The 12,536-nt window shown below is 42.7% G+C and overlaps 1 protein-coding gene across 3 annotated transcripts in view; it reads right to left on the reverse strand.

The window, feature by feature from the left end:
* Positions 1–2,402: 2,402 nt before the first annotated feature.
* LOC139417426 (XK-related protein 7-like) overlaps positions 2,403–12,536 on the reverse strand; it is a 169,349-nt gene continuing 159,215 nt past the window's right edge. For all 3 annotated transcript variants that reach the window (XM_071166708.1, XM_071166707.1, XM_071166706.1), the window contains exons 4-5: positions 3,502–3,689; positions 2,403–3,188 (exon numbers count right to left, since the gene is read on the reverse strand). In XM_071166708.1, coding sequence (XP_071022809.1) covers positions 2,403–3,188; positions 3,502–3,689 — 974 coding nt within the window. The remainder of the gene's footprint in view (positions 3,189–3,501; positions 3,690–12,536) is intronic.

A 12,536-nucleotide genomic window follows, 5' to 3' on the forward strand; every position in this document is an offset into this window, starting at 1 on the left:
TTTATCAATGTTTATTATGAGTATTTCTGCAAAATCACCGGATGTTTTGGAATCAAAACATTACTGCACGTAACGCGCCAATGTAAACTGAGATTTTTGGATATAAATATGCACATTATCGAACAAAACATACATGTATTGTGTAACATGATGTCCTATGAGTGTCATCTGATGAAGATCATCAGAGGTTAGTGATTAATTTTATCTATATTTCTGCTTTTTGTGACTCCTATCTTTGGCTGGAAAATGTCTGTGTGTTTTTGTGACTTAACTCTGACCTAACATAATCATATGTTGCGCTTTAGCTGTAAAGCATTTATGAAAAAATCGGACACGATGGGTAGATTAACAAGTTGTTTCTTTCATTTGCTGTATTGGACTTGTTAATGTGTGAAAGTTACATATTTCAAAAATATATTTTTGAATTTCGCGCGCTGCCTTTTCAGTGGAATGTTGAAAGGCCCTAGAAAGGTTAAAGAAAAAAAAATAAGCAAACACGTTTTGTGTCTGCCAACAAGGCATGTGGGAGACTCCCCAAACACATGGAAGAAGGTACTTGATGTCTGGCGCAAACCCAACACCTTTCCTCACCCCGAGAACACCATCCCCACAGTGAAGCATGGTGGTGGCAGCATCATGCTGTGGAGATGTTTTTAATTGGCAGGGACTGAGAAACTGGTCAGAATTGAAGGAATGATGGATGGCGCTAAATACAGGGATATTCTTCAGGGAAACCAGTTTGAGTCTCCCAGAGATTTGAGACTGAGATGGAGGTTCACCTTCCAGCAGGACAATGACCCTAAGCATACTGCTAAAGCAACACTTGAGTGGTTTAAGGATAAACATTTAAATGACTTGGAATGGCCTAGTCAGAGCCCAGACCTCAATCCAATTGAGAATCTGTGGTAAGACTTAAAGATTGCTGTACACCAGCGGAACCCATCCAACTTGAAGGAGCTGGAGCAGTTTTGCCTTGAAGTATGGGCAGAAATGCCAGTGGCTAGATGTGCCAAGCTTATAGAGACACACCCCAAGAGACTTGCAGCTGTAATTGCTACAAAAGGTGGCTCTACAAAGTATTGACTTTGGGGGGGGGTGAATAGTTATGCACGCTCAAGTTTTCTGTGTTTTTTTGTGTCTTATTTCTTGTTTGTTTCACAAGAACAAATATTTTGCATCTTCAAAGTGGTAGGCATGTTGTGTAAATTAAATGATAGAAACCCACCAAAAAAAATCTATTTTATTTCCAGGTTGTAAGGCAACAAAATAGGAAAAATACCAAGGTGGGTGAATACTTTGGCAAGACACTGTATATGTTTACACCTTGATAAGAAACATTATCAAAGGCATGGCCACTGAGCGAGTAAACGATTTTAAAATATACAAATAAACAGGAAAATAAATAATCACACATGAATAAAGGTAATGAATTTGAATTTGCTAAACCAAACCTCCAATCACTGAAGCAGGTCATCAACACACTACTGTCACTGTTTTCATGTTACTATGACAACAACGTTTTCTACCAAATCAGCTTTGAGTCCTTCCTCATAACAGCTGAATTACGACTTCCCAGTTATTTCTACATGAGCATCACTGTCAACAACATCATGTCTTGTCAACTCCTGCGGTCACTGTCAAGAAAATGAACATTGAAGTTAGCACAAATATATCTGGGACAAGGCTGCACAATCATGATCATCATCATCATCATCATCATCATCATCATGAGCATCACAACAGTCACCTATCATCATCGTTGACATGACTGTGTTCACTGTTTCATTGTTGAGAGACTCATGACCCATGTCCTCTCTTGTTTCAGTGTTGAGAGACTCATGATCCATGTCCTCTCTTGTTTCAGTGTTGAGAGACTCATGATCCATGTCCTCTCTTGTTTCAGTGTTGAGAGTCTCATGACCCATGTTTTGTTTCAGTGTCTCCTCCTGCAGTTCTCCATAAGGTCACGACCTGGTGTGACCTTAGATGACCTTTCACCTCTCACCCTCGATCTCGGCTACAGCCGATTGGCTCCTATAGTACACACAGAATGTGGCAACAGCTGAGCGGAAACACTCCACACATGCACTGGTCATAAACGGGTACATTTACTGACACGCCCACGTCACCTGACCTGTAAATCCCTGACACCTGTCTTACACCTGTACACAGTCCTCCAATAGCGCCGCCTCCTCAACCTTCTTCTCTCAACTCCCCTTGTCTCCCCTTCCCACAGAGGGAGTAAGGTACACTTATAGTATACACTGTTGTCTCCAAGCATCCTTTAATTTACTTCAAACAGGAGGATAAGAGTTGAGCATCATGGATCATTCTCTTTCTTCACCTGGCTGGTGGAGCCCCCTGCTGTACTGGTGGAGGTAGTGTAGCTAGATTACGTTACATTACACGGTAGTCTCATACTCCATAACCTCCTTGGGTTTGCTCAGACTGCGGTATTGGATCCTGGGCGTGACCGGGGAGGTGTTCTCCAGAACCAGGATGGTCTTCCGAAGCCGCCTGTCGATGAAGTGAGCATCCCAGGCAGGGTACCTTTTTCTGGGAAGGTCTATCCGGATCACTGGCCCCTCTGTCCTGAGGGGCCGAGGGGCCAGGGCCGGAGAGATAGTGGTGGTGGATCTAACCTGGAACACAGCTAGATCTCCTGGTACCACCTCGCCCCGATCCGCACCTGCAGTCCTAGTTAGAGTCCTAGGGGGGCTGGTGACCACGTCTGGAGGGGGGAGGGGTGATGCCTCGGCTGGGGTCACACAGGACTCCACCATCAACCCCCCGTCCTCCACACACCCCCCCCACTGAGCCGCGGACACCGGCCCGTCAGGGTGCAGGAGACAATAATACCCCAACATGAAGAAGATCCCCAGAGCGTAGCTACAAACCACCACACACACCACGATGAGGGCGTAAAAGTCAGAGGTGTTCGGCCCGCGGTAAAGATACCACGCCGCGATGAGGGACACGTTCTCTACCAGAGTCACCGTGTGATAGAGCCACATCCTGAAGCGAGCGCGGCCCTCCTTGACGTTGAACCAGCAGAAGATATAGACGATGCCCACTACCATGTTATAGATGATCTCCTCCCACTTGGACATGCAGAAGTCTGTCTCCCCCTGGATGATCCAGAACGTCATGAGGCACCAGTGGCTCACGACGAAGATACCGAAGTAGAGCTGCAACACAGAGACGTCAACATTTAAAAAAAGAAAAAACAACAGCTCAACGGTTGCAAAAAGTCAGGTAACTTTCTGAAAATTTCCATTTTTTTCCCAAAATCCCACTTAGAGGGAATAAACAGGAAATCCAGACTCCTCTAAACCATGATTTCTAAAAGAAATGGGAATTTGTGGAAAGTTACCAGAATTTTGCAACCGTACCCAGCAAGAACTTGCAAATAACCTGCAATTAATGATAACTTTGTTTAAATCATAGAAACATACATTGCACTTTTCTCAGTGCATGTTCTGTGTGGTGTGTAACCTTTACCTGGAACACAGAGGCGAACAGGGCGAAGGCGATGGTCCTGGCCCCGATGGTGAAGAAGTGCCACAGCATCTGGACAATCACAGCCTTGTAGGACATTGGGAGCTTGTCATCTCTGGAGTCCCTCAGAGTCTTCTGGTAGGACGCTATTATCCAGGCCAGAGAGACCAAGGAGGCTGAGGCAGAGAGACCTGGAGAGAGTGGGGAAGAGATATGAGAGAGAGATTTGAGAAAGAAAGGTGTTTTGAGACACCATCTGGTAGGACGCTATTATCCAGGCCAGAGAGACCAAGGAGGCTGAGGCAGAGAGACCTGGAGAGAGTGGGGGAAGAGATATGAGAGAGGGATATTGAGAAAGAAAGGTGTTTTGAGACACCATCTGGTGGGATGCTATCATCCAGGCCAGAGAGACTAGAGAAGCGAGGCAGAGAAACCAACAGATGGGGACAGAGAGGGATGAGTGGTACGGAGGATGTACATTCTTTACATGACTGGACTCTGTTCAGAGATTCCCTGTGTTTTTATATAACTGCCTGTACTACGGTTCCTCAATTCTGTCCTCAGAAACACACATTACATAACCTCATCGAAGTAGACCAGACCAGCGAGCCCTCATGTTCAGCCTAAATAAAGTAGACTAACCCAGCCTAGACTAACCCAGCCTAGACTAACCCAGCCTAGACTAACCCAGCCTAGACTACCCCAGTCTAGACTACCCCAGTCTATACTACCCCAGTAGTAGACGTCAAACCATGCCCATGTCTATACCACCCCAGTCTATAGTACCCCAGTCTATAGTACCCCAGTCTATAGTACCCCAGTCTAGACTAGCCCAGTCTAGACTAGCCCAGTCTAGACTACCCCAGTCTGTACTACCCCAGTCTATACCACCCCAGTCTATAGTACCCCAGTCTATAGTACCCCAGTCTATAGTACCCCAATCTATAGTACCCCAGTCTATAGTACCCCAGTCTATAGTACCCCAGTCTAGACTACCCCAGTCTAGACTACCCCAGTCTAGACTACCCTCTGTTTGATTAAAGCAGCATCATGATCGTTATACAGTGCATGCACACACACACACACTCTCTCACACACACACACACACACACACACACACACACACACACACACACACACACTTGATCTGACAGAATCAGAAGACTTTGCTTTGGATTTTTCTAAAAGGCCTGATGTCTGTTGTCATCATCTACTTATTAAAATTACATTAAAAGACCCCTTTTATAATTTTAGAGTTTTGCTGTTACATTTTTCATGCCTTTAGACGGGATTTATTACTAATTGGACATGAGATTAAATTATTAACATTTTGCTAAATTAATATTTAATTAAGTTAAATGAGGTCTCCCGTCTCGCTGCTTTTGACTCTCCTGCTATGGTCTAATTAACATGTCTAATATGTTAATTAATCCTGTTCTTCTCCAGAATGAATAATAGATCTCATGTTCTCAGACTCTAACAGACTCTTTAACAGAGACAGAGGCACACAAACAACTTTTAAATTATTACATTTGTGAATTCTTTTAAAGTTATGTGAGAAAAGAAGAAGATAACATGGAAATCCTTTAACAGTGAGAAGATAACATGGGAATCCTTTAACAGTGTGTGTGTGCGTGTGTGCGTGTGCATGTGCGCGTGCGTGCGTGCGTGCGTGTGTGTGTGTGTGATCTTGCAGCCAGCGCTGTAATTTCTTCAGGGATCTGTTGGTCTGTTTTCGTATCTATCAGAACTCAGGATAAGATCCAGACGCAGACAGCTAGAGTCACAGGTGTTTATTGACCCAAACAGGGGGCAGGCAAAAGACAGGTCAAAGGCAGGCAGAGGTCTGTAATCCTGGGCAGAGTCAATAAGGTACAGAACAGCAGGCAGGCTCGGGGTCAGGACAGGCAGAGGTTCGTAATCCAGGGCAGAGTTAGGCAGGTGCAGAACGGCAGGCTCGTGGTCAGGATAGGCAGAGGTTCGTAACCCAGGTCAGAGTCAGGCAGGTACAGAACGGCAGGCAGGCTCGGGGTCAGGACAGGCAGAGGTTCGTAAACGGGTCAGAGTCAGGCAGGTACAGAACGGCAGGCAGGCTCGGGGTCAGGGCAGGCAGGCTAGGGGTCAGGACAGGCAGAGGTTCGTCATCGGGTCAGAGTCAGGCAGGTACAGAACGGCAGGCAGGCTCGGGGTCAGGGCAGGCAGGCTCGGGGTCAGGACAGGCAGAGGTTCGTAAACGGGTCAGAGTCAGGCAGGTACAGAACGGCAGGCAGGCTCGGGGTCAGGGCAGGCAGAATGGTCAGAACTGAACTAGGAAACAGACTTGAGAAAGCAGGGAGACGTGTAAACACGCTGGTAAGACCTGACAAGAAAAACTGTCAACAGACAAACAGATAACGCAAGTATAAATACACTGGGGATAATTATCAGGGTGTGACAATATCAGGTGAATCAACTCTGTAGCACCTTAAGATATCTGTCATTCTGTTGTCTTTGTGTGTATGTTTGTTCAGCTCCTTGTTCCAGGAGGTTTAGATTATAGAAGGATTGCTAGATTAGACATTTCCAGACCACACACACCAACTTTGACCAAGGTCAGAGAGAACTAAAAATCATTTTCACGCAGAAAGCCAGTAAAACATTTCAACTCACAACCTAGACAAATCTAAGGTAAGTTTAGGTCTTCCTCAAGGCTCTGTTCTCAGACCTCTTCTGTTATCATATTGTACTGTAGGCCTCTTAGTGTTGTTGTTCGGGACCACAGCGTCGATTTCCCTCAGCTACTTGGTCTAGACACAACTGTACATTTCAATGAAACGTTTGCTTGGACTGGTGATAATACAGCAACATTTGTCATTCAGACACGGCACCACTGTTGTACCCACCAAGATGACCGTTCAGTTATGGTTATGTGTCACTGCTAAAATTATAACTTACAGTGGGGCAAAAAAAGTATTTAGTCAGCCACCAATTGTGCAAGTTCTCCCACTTAAAAAGATAAGAGAGGCCTGTAATTTTCATCATAGGTACACTTCAACGATGACAGACAAAATTAGATTTTTTCATCAGGATAGATAATAATATTTCAAATTTCCAATTTCAATTTCAAATTTTATTTGTCACATACACATGGTTAGCAGATGTTAATGCGAGTGTAGTGAAATGCTTGTGCTTCTAGTTCCGACAATGCAGTAATAACAAGTAATCTAACTAACAATTCCAAAACTACTGTCTTGTACACAGTGTAAGGGGATAAAGAATATGTACATAAGGATATATGAATGAGTGATGGTACAGAGCAGCATAGGCAAGATACAGTAGATGGTATCGAGTACAGTATGTACAAATGAGATGAGTATGTAAACAAAGTGGCATAGTTTAAAGTGGCTAGTGATACATGTATTACATAAGGATACAGTCGATGATATAGAGTACAGTATATACGTATGCATATGAGATGAATAATGTAGGGTAAGTAACATTATATAAGGTAGCATTGTTTAAAGTGGCTAGTGATATATTTACATCATTTCCCATCAATTCCCATTATTAAAGTGGCTGGAGTTGAGTCAGTGTCAGTGTGTTGGCAGCAGCCACTCAATGTTAGTGGTGGCTGTTTAACAGTCTGATAGCCTTGAGATAGAAACTTGCACAATTGGTGGCTGACTAAATACTTTTTTGCCCCACTGTATGTCAGGCAGCTGTGGCACCACTGTTGTACCCACCAAGATGACTGATGGTGCTAAAATGATAACTTATATTGTAAAACCTTTTCTATTTGTAGTGGTCCATTTCCCAATGATCTCAAACCAGAACCGGGTACTTCCACAAGAAAAGCAGTAAAACAAATGTAGGAAACTACAGGCCAAATGTCAAATCCTCAGCAAAGTTGTTGAGAGATGTGGTTTTTTTTTTATCAACTTGAGGGATACTTTCTTGAGCACAAACTTTCTTTATGTACTCCAGTCTGGCTTTAGAACAGCTCTTCCCACTGATACTTGCCTTATCCACCTTTTTGACCACATTAAGTAGAAAAGTGAGAAGGGGGAACTATACAGGTATGATCATGTTAGACTTGCAGAAAGCTTTTGACACTGTGGACCAATGAAATTCTCCCGATGAAACTGAAATGCATGGGTATAAATTATGTAGCAGTGAATTGGTTTAGGTCTCATCTGACCAACAGAACATAAGTATGTAATGTTGGTGATGTTCTGTCAGAGGCCAAAGAAATATCCTGTGGAGTACCGCAGGGGATCACTTTAGGGCCTCTCTTATTTCTTATATATGTTAACTTCTTGGTGACAGGGGGCAGTATTTTCACGTCCGGATGAAATGCATGCCCAAATTCAACTGCCTGCTACTCAGGCCCAGAAGATAATATATGCATATCATTAGTGGATTTGGATAGAAAACACTCGGAAGTTTCTAAAACTGTTTGTTTGAATCATGTCTGTGAGCATAACAGAACTTATTTAGCAGGCGAAACCCCGAGGACAAATCATTCAGATTTAATTGTTTTGGGGTCACTCTCTTTTCAATGGGTTTTCATTGGAAATCCAGATTTCTAAGGGACCTTCTTGCAGTTCCTATCGCTTCCACTGGATGTCAACAGTCTTTAGAAAGTGGTTAAGGTTTTTCCTTTGTGTAATGAAGAAGTACGGCCATCTTGAATGAGGGTCACTTGTAGTGTACTGTTAGATAGAGGCGCGTGACCAGACAGCTAGCTACAGTTTGTTTTCTTCCTGTATTGAACACAGATCCACCCGTCTTCAATTTCATTGATTATTTAAGTAAAAAAAAGTTGTATTACAAAAGTAGTTTGAAATGTTTTGGCAAAGTTTACAGGTAACTTGAGATATTTTGTAGTCACGTTGAGCAAGTTGGAACCGGTGTTTTTCTGGATCAAACGCGCCAAATAAATTGACATTTTGGATATATATCGATGGAATTAATCAAACAAAAGGACCATTTGTGATGTTTACGGGACATATTAGAGTGCCAACAGAAGAAGCTCGTCAAAGGTAAGGTATGATTTATATTTTTATTTCTGCGTTTTGTGTCACGCCTGCAGGGTTGAAATATGCGTTTCTCTCTTAGTTTACGGAGGTGCTATCCTCAGATAATAGCATCGTCTGCTTTTGCCGAAAAAGCCTTTTTGAAATCTGACATGTTGGCTGGATTCACAACAAGTGTAGCTTTAATTTGGTATCTTACATGTGTGATTTAATGAAAGTTTGATTTTAATAGTATTTTATTTGAATTTGGCGCTCTGCATTTTCCCTGGCTTTTGTTCAGGTGGGACACTATCCCAGAGAGGTTAAGGATATGCCAGATACAGTAGTAAGTGCAAACAATTGCTTTATACTGATGACTCCGTCCCTGATTCCAGTATGGCTGACACAGTTTACATAGAGGAGACCTTGTGTAAGGTATTGCATTTCGTTACAGATTGGTTGTCTGAATATTTTCGATTTTGTTTGGAACAAAACACAGATTGCGTAGGGCTGACGAGATAGCGGTAAACTGTGCAGGCAAGGAGATTGATTCTAAAACAAGTGAATCTAAAACAAGTGAATCTAAAACAAGTGATTCTAAAACAAGTGAATCTTGGTGTGTCCCTAGATCAATTCCTTTCTGGAGACCTAATTGCTGCTAAAATTATTTCTAAAATGGCAAACAAATGTAAATGTTTATATCGTTAACGCTAGATATTTTACCATTAAAGTTAAGAAACTGCTCGTCTCAACCTTGACTCGGTGTCATTTTGATTATGCCTGATCTGCTTGGTATAGTGGGCTATCAAAAAAGCTGAAAAAGAGAATGCAGGTCATGCAAAATAATATTATCAGGTATATGCTGAATGCCTCCCCACCCCCCAGGACCCACATAATGTTATCAGGTATATGCTGAATGTCCCCCCCCCCCCAGGACCCACATAATGTTATCAGGTATATGCTGAATGCCTCCCCACCCCCCCAGGACCCACATAATGTTATCAGGTATATGTTGAATGTCCCCCCCCCCCTAGATCCCACATAATGTTATCTGGTCTATGCTGAATGTCCCTCCTAGGACCCACATAATGTTATCTGGTATATGCTGAATGTCCCCCCTAGGACCCACATAATGTTATCTGGTATATGCTGAATGTCCCCCTTAGGACCCACATAGGGGTACAGGAGTTCCTGGAGGTGGGCTTGTTGCCTTTGGAGTCCAGAGTGGACCCATTTAAACTTAATCATATGTTTAACATCTTAAATGATTGATCCCCCAGATTACGTGAAAAACTACATTGATATGGTCTGTCACCAACACAGTCACAATACCAGAGCTAATGTTATGTCTTGTAAAATCCCAAGTGCATACAGTATTGGGAGGAGCACGTTTTTCCATACAGGCATTTGTCTATGGAATTACCCTCCCCTTGGAGATCAAGCAAAGAAAAAAGTAGAAATAGCTTTAAAAAACAGGCAAAGGTTCTCATTTGGACAAGTTTGTCTTAATAAGTAAGAGAACTCTTCACCGCCCCCTGCTGCTGGTCGGGTGTATTGATTTGAAGGATCGTGCAATGATGTGCAATTAATAGATTGTTTTAACGTGAAATGAATATGGTTGATTTTTTTATTTTTTTAAGTTAGGGAAAATTACAGTGAATAGTGTCCCCTTTTAGGACGTCGATATAAATGAATGTATTTATGGCGGTTTGTAATTTTCTCTTGTCTTTTAATCATTATATGTGTTATTATTTTTTACCGTCGAGGATCACTATGGAAACAAGCGTTTTAATGAATACTTTCAAGTGATATCCTCTGGGTCCACATTCTGTTGTATATGTCTGTATATGTCAAAATAAATTCAATTCAATGGCTATTTATTTATTCCGCATTATCTTTTTTTTTTGGGGGGGGGGGGGGGGGGGGGGGGAATTTTGGCAATGTCAGTCTGTCATTGTCATATTAACATCTCCATCAGTGTCATCAGTATTTTCCTTCCAAATTGTCCCTCTAATCTTCTGCCTTTGTATGCTGACAGGCTTTTGGCGCTATGCTCTATGCTGCGATGTTTGATTCAATTAAGATTGGCTCTGCTCGTCGTGCTTGCTCAGTCCAAGAATGGCGTTGCCGGTGTGTGTGTGTGTGTGTGTAGTGCTTTCTGTCCATAGCTAATTAAGAGATCTCTGCATCTGTCTGGATCGGGTCCAAATGGCGCTGTGTGTGTGTGTGTGTGTGTGTACAGTGCATTAGGAAAGTAATTCAGACCCCTTGCCTTTTTCCACATTTTGTTACGTTACCTTATTTTAAATTTATGAAATATTTTTTTCTCCTCATCAATCTACACACAATAACCCATAATGACATCACAATACCTCATAATGACATCACAATACCCCATAATGACATCACAATACCTCATAATGACATCACAATACCCCATAATGACATCACAATACCCCATAATGACATCACAATACCCCATAATGACATCACAATACCCCATAATGACATCACACTACCTCACAATGACATCACAATACCCCATAATGACATCACAATACCTCATAATGACATCACAATACCCCATAATGACATCACAATACCCCATAATGACATCACAATACCCCATAATGACATCACAATAACCCATAATGACATCACAATACCCCATAATGACATCACAATACCCTATAATGACATCACAATAACCCATAATGACACACACTACCCCATAATGACATCACAATAACCCATAATGACATCACAATACCCTATAATGACATCACAATACCCCATAATGACATCACAATAACCCATAATGACAAAGTGAAAGCAGGTTTTAAAAATAAAAAAAACAGAAGTACCTTATTTACATAGGTATTCAGACCCTTTGCTATGAGCTCAGGTGCATCCTGTTTCCATTGATCATCCTTGAGACGTTTCTACAACCTGATTGGAGTCCATCTGCGGTAAATTCAATTGATTGGACATGATTTGGAAAAGGGACACACCTGTCTATATATAAGGTCCCACAGTTGACAGTGCATGTCAGAGTAAAAACCAAGCCATGAGGTCAAAGGAATCGAACTCCAGGCTGTAGTGACGCCACAACACTGCAGTGCCTGAGACCGCTGCGCCACTCTGCCTCCATTGTTCTTAAATGGAGGAAGTTTGGAACCACCAAAACTCTTCCTAGAGCTGGCCGCCAAACTGAGCTCCTGAGAGCTCTACAACATATTCAACAAGACTCCTGGGAGCAGCAGAGAGAGAGAGAGAGAGAGAGAAAAAAAAACTAGATTTTTGACAAAATGACCTGAATGGACTATTCCTATCAAGAAGAAACTTCTAACAAACCAAAATCTGCAGAAGAGACACAGAGGAACCTGGAAATGACATCCAACACAAAAACTGAGCGAGGAACGTTCAGTCTGAACCTACTTCTGAAGGCTAAAATTCAAAGACAGTAATCTCTAGGTGATTTTTATTATATGAAGCTAAATAAATAAGGCTGCTACGCTGCCGAGCTGCTAGGACAGAACGGACCTGGCGGAAACTTCAATTAGCAGTGAGAGGTGTGAAGTGAGAGGTGTGAAAAAACTTCAGCCTAACAATGGCAGGATAATTTGACAGGCCCCCCCTAATGCAGAGGCCTTTGAACCCCCCCCCCCCCCCCCCACTCTCTACAGGGCTTCTCCCTGTAGAGAGGTCATGACGATACAGTACCCCATGGATATAAAAAATAACACTGTACGGAATAACAAAAAAAACGAAAAGAAAAGCTCCTCAAGAGACACTATTTGCTGACTGCTACAAAGAGGTGCTATATTAACCAGACCATCCCCTGGCATGGTGCTATATTAACCAGACCATCCCCTAGCACGGTGCTATATTAACCAGACCATCACCTGGCATGGTGCTATATTAACCAGACCATCCCCTGGCATGGTGCTATATTAACCAGACCATCCCCTGGCATGGTGCTATATTAACCAGACCATCCCCTGGCATGGTGCTATATTAACCAGACCATCCCCTAGCACGGTG

The sequence above is a fragment of the Oncorhynchus clarkii genome, chromosome 9 (assembly GCF_045791955.1).
Source record: "Oncorhynchus clarkii lewisi isolate Uvic-CL-2024 chromosome 9, UVic_Ocla_1.0, whole genome shotgun sequence".
NCBI lineage: Eukaryota > Metazoa > Chordata > Actinopteri > Salmoniformes > Salmonidae > Oncorhynchus > Oncorhynchus clarkii.